The following is a 13,348-nucleotide window of genomic DNA, read 5'->3' as shown; positions in this document are numbered from 1 at the left end:
AAGCCAACGAAGATGAAATGGGTTTCAAAGAATACTACTCAGACATGGAGGAGTTATTTGGACATGCTGATCACAGCATCAGCGACACCGTTGCAAAGCTCAACACGACTCTACTCATGGTGGATGAATCCAACACCATGGTGCCATGGCAGCTCGTCGATACATTGGATGACAGCAATACCCAAGACGAAGACGACGCCACACAGAGAGCACAGGAAGACTCCACGGAGCGAGCGATGACAGGCTCCACAGTGCGGGTGATGAAAGACGCCAACAGGGATGCAAGCAAACACTCCCGGGCGGACACCAAGCATGAACAAGACCATGAAGGTAAACCCGCTGTACCTGAGCAACCGCAAGCAGACTATGAAAGTCTACCAAGCTCACAGGAACAAGAGGAAAGAGCGGACTATGAAAGTCCAACACGCTCACAGGAACAAGAAGAAAAAGCAGACTATGAAAGTCCAACACGCTCACAGGAACAAGAAGAAAGAGCGGACTATGAAAGTCCAACACGCTCACAGGAACAAGAAGAAGACAATGCACCTCTGCCCACTGCATGCGAAGACAGTGACAAGGTGATCGCACTCGACGTACAGGATCACAGTGAGACTGACAGTTCTCAGCTTGTCTGTACCGAAGCACAGAGCGAAAACAGTGACAAGGTGCTCGCACTCGACGTACGGGATCACAGTGAGACTGACAGTTCTCAGCTTGTCTGTACAGAAGCACAGAGTCGGGCCACCCAACAGTCCAGAGAGACGATGCCGAAAGAAAACATGCAGATTTTGACTCCAGAAGAGGAGCACCTGGAGCCCAGAGAGACAACGCCAAAAGAAAACATGCAGATTTTGACTCCAGAAGAGGAGCACCTGGAGTCCACAGAGACAATGCCGAAAGAAACCATGCAGATTCTGACTCCAGAAGAGGAGCACCTGGAGTCCAGAGACATCAAACAAAAAGAAACCATGCAAATTTTGACTCCAGAAGAGGAGCACCTGGAGTCCAGTGAGACAACATCAACAGAAATCATGAAGATTTTAACTCCAGAAGCGGAGCACCAAGAGTCTAGAGAAACCACCTCAACTGAAATCATGCAGATTTGGACTCCAGAAGAGGAGCGCCGAGAGTCCACAGACACCGCGTCAAATGTAATCAAGAAGACTTTGACTCCGGAAGACGAGCACCAAGAAAGCAAAGATACGGAATCCAATTCTCCACAACTGATTGATGTCACCTGCACCGATGCAACATCAGATCATTCGCACCACTCGCAAGACGGAATGCTCAATGACTCAAATTATCCACTCGGGACACTCACAGAGTATAACAAGAAAAACGAAAGTCAAAAGAAACACAGCAAGAACAAAAACAACATGAAGCGCGACAAGACCAACAACAATAGCAAGAAGCACAGCAGAAACGAGAACGACAACAGCAAGAAGAAAAGCAACATGAAGCGCGACAAGACAAACAACGATAGCAAGAAGCACAGCAGAAACGAGAACGACAACAGCAAGAATAAAAGCAACATGAAGCGCAACAAGACAAACAACAACGTCAGGCACAAAGATAGCGACAACGACAGGGACAGAAACAACAAGAATGGCAACAAACACAACAAAGTCAGGAACAAAGATAGCGACAACACCAAAGACGGAAACGACAAAAACAGCGACAAGTACGGCAACGAAAACAACAAAAACAAGAACGACAGAAACAACAGCAATGAAACAACGACTTGTACACAATGGAACTACTTGGCACATGACGGACAATGCCACAGCGCATGGCAAAACGATGACAAGACTACAAACATGTCATGGGATGACGACGAATCGCATAAACACACGTCTGCTCCAGAACGAGCAAGCACACCAGCATCCAAGGCGGATGAGACAATAAATCAACACCACAAGCACAAAAAAAAAAAAAAAAAAGTCCATGCCAGTCAACATCAGTGATGTGACCATGCAAACACCTCGGGATGACGCATTGGGTACTTAAGATAACAAGGAACACCAACAACATTCACAGCGGACTTGCAATATCAATATCACCACGTCATCAACAACAAAAAGAAAAAAAAAAAAAGCTCTGAACAAATTCATCAAGTTTGGACTCATAAATGTGTTTATTAAGTTTGGACATATAAATACATTGGCTTTGTTAACTAAGGCAATAGCATCATCACTTGTATAGATACGCATATCATAAGTTACTGTTTTGTATAATTTTCCTTAATGCTGTACAGAAACTATGTAATGAGAGAGAGGGGGATGTGGTGATCGTAGATTGACCAGATACAAAAACAACAGAGCAAACACGAGCGGGAGAGCTATAAATACACTGGGACAGGATATACAATTTTCTTTAACGATGTTCAGAAAATATGTTAAGAGAAAAAGGGGGATGTGGTGATCACAAGTTAACCAGATGCAACACAACTGAGCGACCACTAGAGGGAGCACGGGAGAGCCATATAAATACATCAGGACAGGAAGTGGGGAGACACTCTTCACAGCAGGCGGGCTGATGAGCAGGACACAGCAGGCAAAGCTGGTAGTTAGCACTGGAAGGTAGTTCTAGGTCGAGCTCTGGAAACTGAACAAACCCACAATAAAGCATCTTCTCCACACTTGAGACTGCGAGCTTTATTAAGACACGAGGAACAACACAGATAGGACCTATTGGCTTCAGCAGGGGAGTCTGGGTGGATGGATAGGACCTATTGGCTTCAGCAGGGAGGTCTGGGTGGATGGATAGGACCTATTGGCTTCAGCAGGGAAGTCTGGGTGGATGGATAGGACCTATTGGCTTCAGCAGGGAAGTCAGTGAATAAGGGCATATACCCACCCCCACCCCCCAGGCTTGGATAGGGTGGATGGATAGGACCTATTGGCTTCAGCAGGGAAGTCAGTGAATAAGGGCATAACCCCCCCCCCCCCCCCATCACCAGCACATAGAAAATGCCAGTTTTACACCTTGGCTGTGCCAACCTGGCACCTGGGCAATGCCCCTGCCAGTGTCTCCTGGACACCTTGACCTTGCCAGGCTGGCACTCAGATAGCACTGCCAGGGTGACAGACTAGCAGTACCAGGATGCCAACTCATCCAAAGGGTATGCACCTGGGAGCCTCTGATCCCATGGGTGACCCCCACACGAGTGCCATTCTGTCTGGTCCCTGTTAGTGGGGACACAGTGCTGAACAGCACTCACACGTGATCTCCAAAGCAACAGGGATAGATCCCAATGCCTTGGGTACCTCGGGAATCTGCACATTAATGTGAGACTAGCTGTCTCGATCTAATATGCATATTTGCTGAAAAGTGAAATTGGCCACAACGGGCGGGATTTACATAGCGTCTCACGAGATCACATTAGACTTTGCAAGTTATTGCGAGCCGGGTAGATGCCGGCTACGGTGTCTCCTAGCTTTTATCGGCCATACTGCGCCGCAGTGAGCTGCTTTTCCGGTGCAGCGTAGCTGCTGGATTGCGCCTAAGATCACCGTTCCTTCACTGTCACTGGGTCAAAAACCTGGAACTCCCTTCCTAGGTTTACTTGCATTGCATAGGCAACAGCGGTTGAAGAATGCAAGTCACCATCACCTTCTGAAGGGCAAATAACACTGACCTCGCTCATGATGATGGTTCCCTCTATGGCCAGCTGTAAGTCAGTTAGACAATTCCGAAGCATCGTGATAACCTTCTGCATTCGGTCAATTTCCTGGCGTAGGAAAATATTAATCGAATTAAAAATTCCCATTTTTATGAGGCGAGATTTAACCTGTCAAAACAGAAAGACTCTTTCAATATGAGAAGTAAGTTTCTAGTTACCATTATTGTTCGAAATAGTGATGTAGAAAAGCTAATTTTAGGAAATGTTCCTGTTACAGCAGCAAATCTATGATCAGCAATTTCAAAATGAAGCGGAGTGCTGAAAGAGCCAGTAGATCCAGAAGGATTTTATTCAGTTATTAAACTCTCCTTGTATATATTAGTATTTAACACTAATTCAGCATTGTTGGGTGCAAAAGTCTTGGGACGGTTATTTGACAAATATGATATACAACTGGGGGGCTGAGGAGATGCTCACAGTATTTGGACTGTGATTCTTGAGTTTGGAATGTTTAATCAAGCTTAAATATGTCTAACACTGTTGTCCATTGCAGATAGAGATTGCTGAGTGTTGCGCCCTGCTGGGCCTTTTGCCTGGCAGTCTGCCCAGCTCGTGACTCCATCCCAAATCCTGAGGTCAGGCTTATTTGCATAAAGGGGCAGCACAGTGGCACTGCTGCCTCACAGCGCCAGGGACCCGGGTTCAATTCCAGCCTTAGGTGACTGTGTGGTATTGGTACATTCTCCCCATGTCTGTGTGGGTTTCCTCCAGGTGTTCCGGTTTCTTCTCAGTCCAAAGATGCACAGGTTAGGTAGATTGGTCATGCTAAATTGTCCCTTATTGTCCAAATGGTTGGGTGGGGTTATTGGATTACGGGGATAGGGTGGGGACGTGGGCCAAGATAGGGTGCTCTTTCAGAGGGTTGGTGCGGAGTCGATGGGCTGAATGGCCTTCTTCTGCACTGTAGGGATTTTATGATTCTATGAAAGGGATGGCTGGTTGTGACATTTTTAATATTCTGTGAATTGTGATCCATCTGCAATTTATCAATACTTTCTTGATATTACCTCAGAGATGTGGGGCGTAATAACCATAGAATGTGCATAATTGGAACTAAGGAGGGATTTACAATAATCAAGGCAAAATGTTGTGGATGCTGGAAAACCTCAACAGGTCTGGCAGCATCTGTGGAGAGAGAAACAGAGAACTTTTCAAGTCCGTATTATTACAATCCCAGACCAGACCCCAACAGTGGCTTGCATACTGGACCGAATCCCCAATATTGTAGTTTGTTTTAAGACTGTGCGGAAAGAAGGATTTTCTCCAGGAATGATTGCATGAAAAAATAGGGCTTTGGTATTTCTCAAACAAAACTTTGCTATGAATACAATATGAAACTTTTAACTTCACCGGAAAGACAGCTTCCAATTAGTCCTTAACACATCAATGCAATTTCCCATTAAACAAGAAGAAAGGAAACATACAGCTCTTAATCCAACTAATATTATCAGGGCGTAGAGTAATATATGCTTTCTAAAACAGATCTGGCTCCGGTTGGAACCCCTTCAGACTCTCGATGACTATCTAACAAATAGGGCTGGATTCTCCGTCGGCGGGTTCCTCCGTTTCACCGGCAGCGCACTCACATCTGCGGCATGGGGGTGTCCATAATGGGAAACCCCATTGGCCGGCTGCTGGGATGGAGAATCCTACTGCCGGCAGAGGTGCACCGACCCAGAAAACAGAATGGAGAATTCCGCCATTATCTCTTAATCTGCAAAAGACTTCCCAGGGACTTCGCCAGGCAATCCACTGTGCATTAGCCCAGACTGAAAAACACATTCCTTCATCAATTTCACCTGTTGGCTATTTGAAGTTCCCAAGCCTATATAAAACAAAATCCTTTTTAAAACCAGTGTAGCAAAACACACGCCACCCCCAAGCTTTTAACTCATAACTTGTCCCTATATTTAGAAGCCAATATTCATAAAATCTTCCAATCGTCATAGTATGACCTTTCTATGGACTATTTTTATTAGCGATTTTACCATTGCTGCTTAAATTACTCCATGTTATTGAGTGCAATTAAAATATTGGAATTTCCCCATTTCAGCCAGAATATTCTCCTAGTTTGCAACTACAGCTGCATCAAGAATACTTTGGGGCAGCTGACGTTGCTGGGTAACATCATCCCACCAGTTCCACCTCTTCTGGTGTCAGTATAGTGGGGATGGCAGTGGGAGGGTGGAGGATGCCAGAAGTCCCAACTCCCACATCTAGGGCAATTTCTCTACATTTAAAAAAAAATCTGAAACCTGGCAGTGCTGCGTCCGATTTAAAACTCCGTTTTTTCTACCCCGTTCAAGCAACCATTGTGCACTCCCAGGAATTTGGGGCTGATGTGTTTAAAAGCAACATTTGGTGGGTTTGGGGGTCCTTTATAGCTCAGTGAATAAATGCACTCAGGGTATAATCACAGGTCAAAGAACCAGGGGGAATGTGGGTCAGCATTTCAAGAAGGGAGGTGGGAGGGGGAACAGGTGTACTTTCACTTTCAGTGCTTAGGAGAAATCTTGTAAACTTACTTTTCTGTTTAGTCTTTTTACTAATGTCATGAGAATGTCACTTTAAGAAATGTTTGGCTGCTCATATTACTGCAGCAATGTCAGAGTTTGGGTGGAGCTGGGCTGTCAATTCTAAGTGTAAAATTCTACTAACATCAAGTCAATTAAAAGAAAATTGGAGACAACTTGTCTATGAGGAACATAATTTAAAGTCAAAATCAAAGGCAAAGTTATGAGTTGGGGACAATTGGAAAATTAAACTGTAGGAATCACAGAATTAAAAGTAACACCTCTATTGAAAACAATGAAACTTTGAACATCACAAAGGACAATGTAATCAGATCATGCCCAAAATGAATACTTAGTTGTATTAAAATGTTTAGATCAAAGATACTTTTTAACAATCATAAAGTGAAATAAGTTAATTTACAATAAGGCTCTAAAAACCTAATAATTGGTAGAAAGAGAATATAAACCCAGGGAGCAGAAGCAGACCAGCAACAGGAGGGGAGGAGAACTCAGAGAGAGGAGAGAAGCATATTTCAGCTCTCACAGCTCGGTCATGGGAAAGACAAGACAAGCAGCCAAGTTTAAACTGCTATACATTTAAGGAAGACTAGAATTTAAACAAGAGTCAGAGTCAGCTGAGAGATAGCCAGCAGAGCCAGCTCTTATAGCTCAGTACATGGATCGACAAAACACAGCAACAGAGCTAACCAGCGAATACATCCCAAGAAAACCAGACTTTAAAGAAGATTGATTGTCAAGGTGGGCCTGAAGGTCCCTTCAACCAACCAGCAGGATCCAGAAGCAAGATCCTTTTACCTTTCTGGAAAGAAAATGTTTGCAGCTTTTAAAAGAAAAAAAAATAATAATAAAATAACTTACTTAACCTGAAAAAGTGTTTTTTTCCTAAAGTCTACTTTACTTACTTAGCAATGCAGGACCCAGGACATCGATGCTACTAAGTGGTCAGTAGATAAAATCTTCGGGAAGGTATGAAGAAAATGAAATTAAATGAAATGAAAATCGCTTATTGTCACGAGTCGGCTTCAGTGAAGTTACTGTGAAAAGCCTCTAGTCGCCACATTCCGGCGCCTGTTCAGGGAGGCTGGTACGGGAATCAAACCGTGCTGCTGGCCTGCTTGGTCTGCTTTAAAAGCCAGTGATTTAGCCCAGTGAGCTAAACCAACCCCTTATTTGTATGTAACCCTATGGGTTATACCGGGGGATAACTTATATAGTTTGACCTGAATAGCACCCACCGAAACCTCGGAGTCAGGGAGTGAGAATCCCTGTTCACCAGTTAGAATGTCGGTCCTTTTTGGTATAGGGGGAATTCTAAGAATAGTGGTGAGTTTTCAAAAACAATATGCATTACTTAGTGTTGTATTCTTTGGGGGTTGTATTTGAATTGATAGTTGCTAAGATGTTCACTGTATGTTTTAAAAAGGTTAACTTGAGTTCATAGAATAAACATTGTTTTGCTTTAAAAGTACTTTTCCATTTCTGCTGTACCACACCTGTAGAGTGGGCCGTGTGCTCCCCATACCACAATCCATTAAAAGTTGTTGGTCAGGTGATCTCCATGATACACTTTGGGGTTCTCTAAACCCTGGCCCATAACACTAAGGGCAGTTATAACCTGCCTGCTTACTATTGGCTGGGGACTAATGACAATCCCACAATCCTATGGGAGTATGAGCTTCCCCAATGAGGGGGGGGCGGAGAAATCATTAGCAGACTCCCTGCATAAATAGAGCTGGCCAGTTTGGAACCAGCACAGAGAGAGGAGTGAGCAGCAAGGGAAGTTGCTGCTGCTGCAGCATATATGTTATTGTAAATAAATGTTATTTCTTTGTATCCTGAAAACTCGTGCTGGATTCTTCGTGGCTGTCACAAAAGGCACAGTAAGTCCACACAGAGTAAAATAAAGAAACACAGTTTTATTGACAACATGATATACACACTGCCTGGTAGATCCCTACTGAGTTCCTGCTTTGGTCGGTGCCTAACTGGCCGGTCTTTTATACAGAGGTCAATAGAAACTTCCACCTCTAGCGTTGGAACTCACACTCCACAAGGACCACTGGGAAGATAATCATTCCTACCCAGGAGCTCCCGGGCTATTACAGTCTTCAGACCAAGCTATTGCTGTCCACTGAATTCCTGCTCCAAATGATTTGTGGCCAATTGACATAATATAGGAACCCGGTTTGTATGCACACCGCAATTGTTAAATTTAAAAAGAGTGGGAATGGAGTGAGTATTTCACACCTTCCATAGAGTGAGGAGTTACAATTTCATCCAAATTAATGTTCTGGGAAGAGGGTCACATGTAACTACACTTTTAATTCCAGTTTAGATAATCTTAATTAAATTAAACTGAAGCTACCTTGTTGAGAACGATTTAACAGCTGAAAGTTTGTCTTTATGGAATACAGGTTTGGGTCCTTAAGCAATGATAGAATAGAATTCCATTGAATCCTTACAGTGCAAGAGGAGGCCATTCGGCCATTTGGCCCATCAAGTCTGCACCAGCCCCCTGAAGGAGCACTCCACCTAGACCCACTCCCCTGCTCTATCCCCGTAACCCCACCTAACCTGTATATCTTTCGACACAAAGCGGAAATTTATCATGGCCAATCCACCTGATCATCTGTGGGATGAAACCGGAGCACCCAGAGGAAACTCACACAGACAAGGGGAGAACATGCAAACTCCACACAGTCACCTGAGGCCGGAATCAAACACAGGTGTCTGGTGCTGTGAGGCAATTTCTGCACTGTGGGTAAATTGCTCACCAAGTCTGAACTGGAAGTAATGTTTAAAAGGGAATGCTGTGCCTTATTTATTGGAAATTGCCCCATAAACCATTAGTCATACACATGCATATTTTATGGACATTCATAATTCTCCCTCAGTGTACCCAAACAGGCGCCATAGTGTGGCGATGTGGGGATTTTAACAATAACTTCATTACAGTGTAATGTAAGTCTATTTGTGACACTAATGAAGATTATTTATTATTATTATGATTAAGGGAAAATTCCTGAGCTTGAAAACATTTTTGAGATGGTCAAAAGTCTTCAAAGGGTGGCAGGTTAGTCTACAGCTCAGTAAAGGCCCTTCGGCCCATCACCTGTGAGTCAGTCAAAAACAGCCACCCAAGTATTCTAATCCCATTTTCCAGCACTCGGCCCATTACCTTGTACGCCATGACATCAATCAACTTCTATCTGTTGTAAGACTGATTGCTAGGACATTAATTGCAACAATTTTATGTTTATTTTCTAGACTTCTGAAAAACTAAAGATATAATTTGTCTTTGAGAGGCCAAATATATTTGAGCTCAGTGACTCTCACAACAGTAAAGTACCTACCTCATGTGCCAAATAATCTGGGGGCAGTTTGATCAACATAGCACCAGCCAGTTTAAAGACACTAGATTCTCGAGTTTCTCCTCCTCCTCCAGAGCTTTCCTTTGGTTGGATATTGGTGATAGTGTTGAGAATTTCAGCTGCAGTGTTACTCTGGTACCTGAAAGAAAGGGGGACAATAAATGCAGAGGGTCTTTGAAGACTTGGGAATGTACTTTTTTTTTTTCTTTTTGTCATAAATGTAGAGTATCCAATTCATTTTTTCCCAATTAAGGAACAATCTAGTGTGTCCAATCCACCTTGCCTGGACATCTTTGGGTTGTGGGGGCGAAACCCACACAAACACAAGGAAATGTGCAAACTTCACATCAGACACTAACCCAGAGCCAGGATTGAACCTGGGACCTCAGCACCATGAGGCAGTGGAATGTACTTTTCTAACAGCCCTTAGTGGTTTGGGGTTTTCCAGCACACTGCAGGTATCTTAAAGCTCTTGGGGGCTGCTCTGATGACTTCATTGGTGATGCACGATCAATTGCACAAAGGCTGGTTTAAGACTGGTTAAGGGGCTGGTTTAGCTCACCAGGCTAAATCGCTGGCTTTTAAAGCAGACCAAGCAGGCCAGCAGCACGGTTCGATTCCCATACCAGCCTCCCGGGGGCGCTGGAATGTGGCGACTAGGGGCTTTTCACAGTAACTTCATTGAAGCCTACTCATGACAATAAGTGATTTTCTTTTCATTTCACTTGAGTTGGGTACAACTGAGGCTTTATTGCTCTAAGATGTGTGGCCTCCCACAGCAGCTGGCGAAATGGCTGCCGCATGGAGGACACACATATTTATACTCCGCCTACTGGGCGGAGCCAGCAGGCAGAGACTACCGGCTAACCTGTAGGACAGGTCCGACCATACACCCTCTAATAGAGGTGCAACAGTGGTTTACCACAATTGGTTAAGTTTGTGACTGCATCATTTAATTAAGATCACAAGTCTGCAGAGTTAACCATCTCAGGAAAGTCATTGCCTCAGTTTCTGCAGATTGGGAAGGAGACAACTAGCTTTGGCTGTAAAAATAGCATGCTGAGCCTCACTAATTGGATTCATATGAAAACTCAGACAGGAGACCAATAGATAACTCACATCAATGGGAGTGAACATCACCAAGAGGTCAATGGCTTTAGGAGAGGATAAAAGAGGCTGGACGAACTGTTACAAACAACTACGAAACAGAACACCTGGAGGCCTTGTTCATCGTGGCCGGGGACTTCAACAAGGCCAACCTCAAGAGTGTACTGCCAAAATTCCACCAGCACATCTCCTGTCCCACGAGGGGTGACAACACTCTTGGCCACTGCTGCTCAAAAATCAAGGGTGCCTACCGTTCCATCCCCCAACCACACTTTGGGAAATAAGACAGTGCTCCTTCTCCCGGCATACCAGCAGAAACTCAAGCGGGAGAATCCAGCTAAGAAGACCGTGCAGGTCTGAGGAAACAGAGGAGCTCCAACGTGACTGCATAGAGACAGTGGACTGGTCCATATTTAAGAACTTGGCGACCAACTTAAATGAGTATGCCACTACCGTCACAGACTTCATCAGCAAATGTGTGGACAACTGCGTGCCACAGAAAGCAGTACTATGTTCCCCAACCGGAAACCATGGCTCAATCGCGCGATTGACTCCCTACTGAAGGACAGGTCTGAGGCATTCAAGACAGGTAACCCTGACGTATACAATAAATCCAGGTATGACCTCCGCAAAGCCATTCGAGATGCCAAGAGAGAATATCAGACTAAGCTAGCGTTACAGACTAGCATTACAAACTCTCGGCGGTTGTGGCAAGGCCTAAACAATATAACGGGCTACAAAGCGAAGCCGAGCAGTATCTCCAGCAGCAGCGCACCCCTCCCCGATGAACTCAATGCATACTATGCTCAGTTCGAGCAGGAAACCAACGATCTGCTGTTGAGTGTCCCAGCAGACCAATAACACGCTCATACCCACCATCACAGCTTCAGAAGTCAGATCGGCTTTCCTGAAAGTGAACCCTCGGAGGGCGACGGGTCCGGATGGGATGCCTGGTCGTGCACTCAGACCCTGTGCGGACCAGCTGGCAGATATGGTCGCGGACATCTTTAACCTGTCCCCACTCTGCTCCGAGGTCCCCACCTGCTTCAAGAAGACCACCATCATACTGGTGGTAAAGAAGAACCAGGCAACGAACCTCAATGACTACCGCCCGGTGGTCCTGGCTTCAGTTGTAATGAAATGCTTCGAGAGGTTGGTCATGAAGTGCATCACCTCTATACTCCCAGAACGGCTTGATGCACTGCAATTTGCATACTGCCGCAACCAGTCCATAGCAGATGCCATCTTCCTGGCCCTACACTCATCCCTCGAGTATCTCGACAACAAGGGCAGCATGGTAGCACAATGGTTGGTGCAGTTGCTTCACAGCTCTAGGGTCCCAGGTTCGATTCCTGGCTTGGGTCACTGACTGCGGAGTCTGCATGTTCACCCCGTGTGTGCGTGTGTTTCCTCCAGGTGCTCCGGTTTCCTCCCACAGTCTAAAGATGTGCAGGTTAGGTGGAGTGGCTATTCTAAATTTCCCTTAGTGTCCAAAAAGGTTTGCTGGGGTTAATGGTTACAGAGATAGGTTGGAAGTGTGGGCTTAAGTGGGGTGTTCTTTCCAAGAGCCGTTGCAGAATAAATGGGCCGAATGGCCCCCTTCTGCACTGTGAATTTTATGAAGGACTCCTACATCAGACTCCTAATTTTTGACTACAACACCGCCTTCAACACCATAATCCCAGCCAAGCTCATATCAAAGATCCAAAACCTAGGACTTGGCTCCTCCCTCGGCAACTGGATCCACAACTTCCTGACCCACAGACCACAATCAGTAAGAATAAACAACAACACCTCTTCCACAATAGTCTCAATACCGGGGCCCCGCAAGGCTGCGTAATTAGCCCCCTGCTATACTCCCTGTACACACACGACTGCATGGCAAAATTTGATCCAACTCCATCTACAAGTTTGCTGATGATACAACCATAGTGGGCCGGATCTCGAATAACGACGAGTCCGAATACAGGAGGGAGATAGAGAACCCAGTGGAGTGGTGTAACGACAACAATCTATCCCTCAATGCCAGCAAAACTAAAGAGCTGGTCATTGACTTCAGGAAGCAAAGTACTGTACACACCCCTGTCAGCATCAACGGGGCCGAGGTGGAGATGGTTAGCAGCTTCAAATTCCTAGGGGTACACATCTCCAAAAATCTGTCCTGGTCCACCCACGTCGACGCTACCACCAAGAAATCACAGCAGTTGTAGCCACCTGGGGTGGCCACTTCCCGATTCCAAAATGGATGCCCGCAAAGAATACAGGGAAAATCGGCCAGGCACAGGAAAACAAGCAGGTGCAAGGTTTCCTGGGTATTAAGACTTGCAGAACCCAGACAGAACCGAAACCAATAGCCATCTACATATTAATGAGCAATCCCCAGGAACAATTAGATACATTGAAGCGATCGGGACCAAGACAGACTCCCCGGCGCCAGCGGGAGCCAGGACAAAGGGAGGCCAATGGACACATAGGCCCAGCGATCAGGGAACAGTTCCAGTATTGGAGAAATTGATTGAAACGATTGGGACATGGTTTAATTAATTGGGACTGGGTCCGGGGGTCCGCCCACAAGGGCGCGAAACCCCTGGGGACTATAAAGTCGAGTCCCCAAGTTCAGTCCGCTCTGTTGGCAGGCTCTCTTGGCAGCTCTC

The 13,348-nt window shown here is 45.5% G+C and overlaps 1 protein-coding gene across 6 annotated transcripts in view; it reads right to left on the bottom strand.

Moving 5' to 3' along the window:
- Positions 1-13,348, bottom strand: part of LOC119966976 (dynein heavy chain 8, axonemal-like) — a 1,648,910-nt gene that overhangs the window by 35,911 nt on the left and 1,599,651 nt on the right. For all 6 annotated transcript variants that reach the window (XM_038798944.1, XM_038798946.1, XM_038798947.1 and 3 more), the window contains 2 exons: positions 9,570-9,726; positions 3,638-3,790 (listed from right to left, as the gene is read on the bottom strand). In XM_038798944.1, coding sequence (XP_038654872.1) covers positions 3,638-3,790; positions 9,570-9,726 — 310 coding nt within the window. The remainder of the gene's footprint in view (positions 1-3,637; positions 3,791-9,569; positions 9,727-13,348) is intronic.

Source organism: Scyliorhinus canicula, chromosome 6, assembly GCF_902713615.1.
Source record: "Scyliorhinus canicula chromosome 6, sScyCan1.1, whole genome shotgun sequence".
Taxonomy (NCBI): Eukaryota; Metazoa; Chordata; class Chondrichthyes; order Carcharhiniformes; family Scyliorhinidae; genus Scyliorhinus; species Scyliorhinus canicula.
Note: the sequence above shows the minus strand (reverse complement) of the source record. Positions and strands in the feature narration are given on the sequence as shown.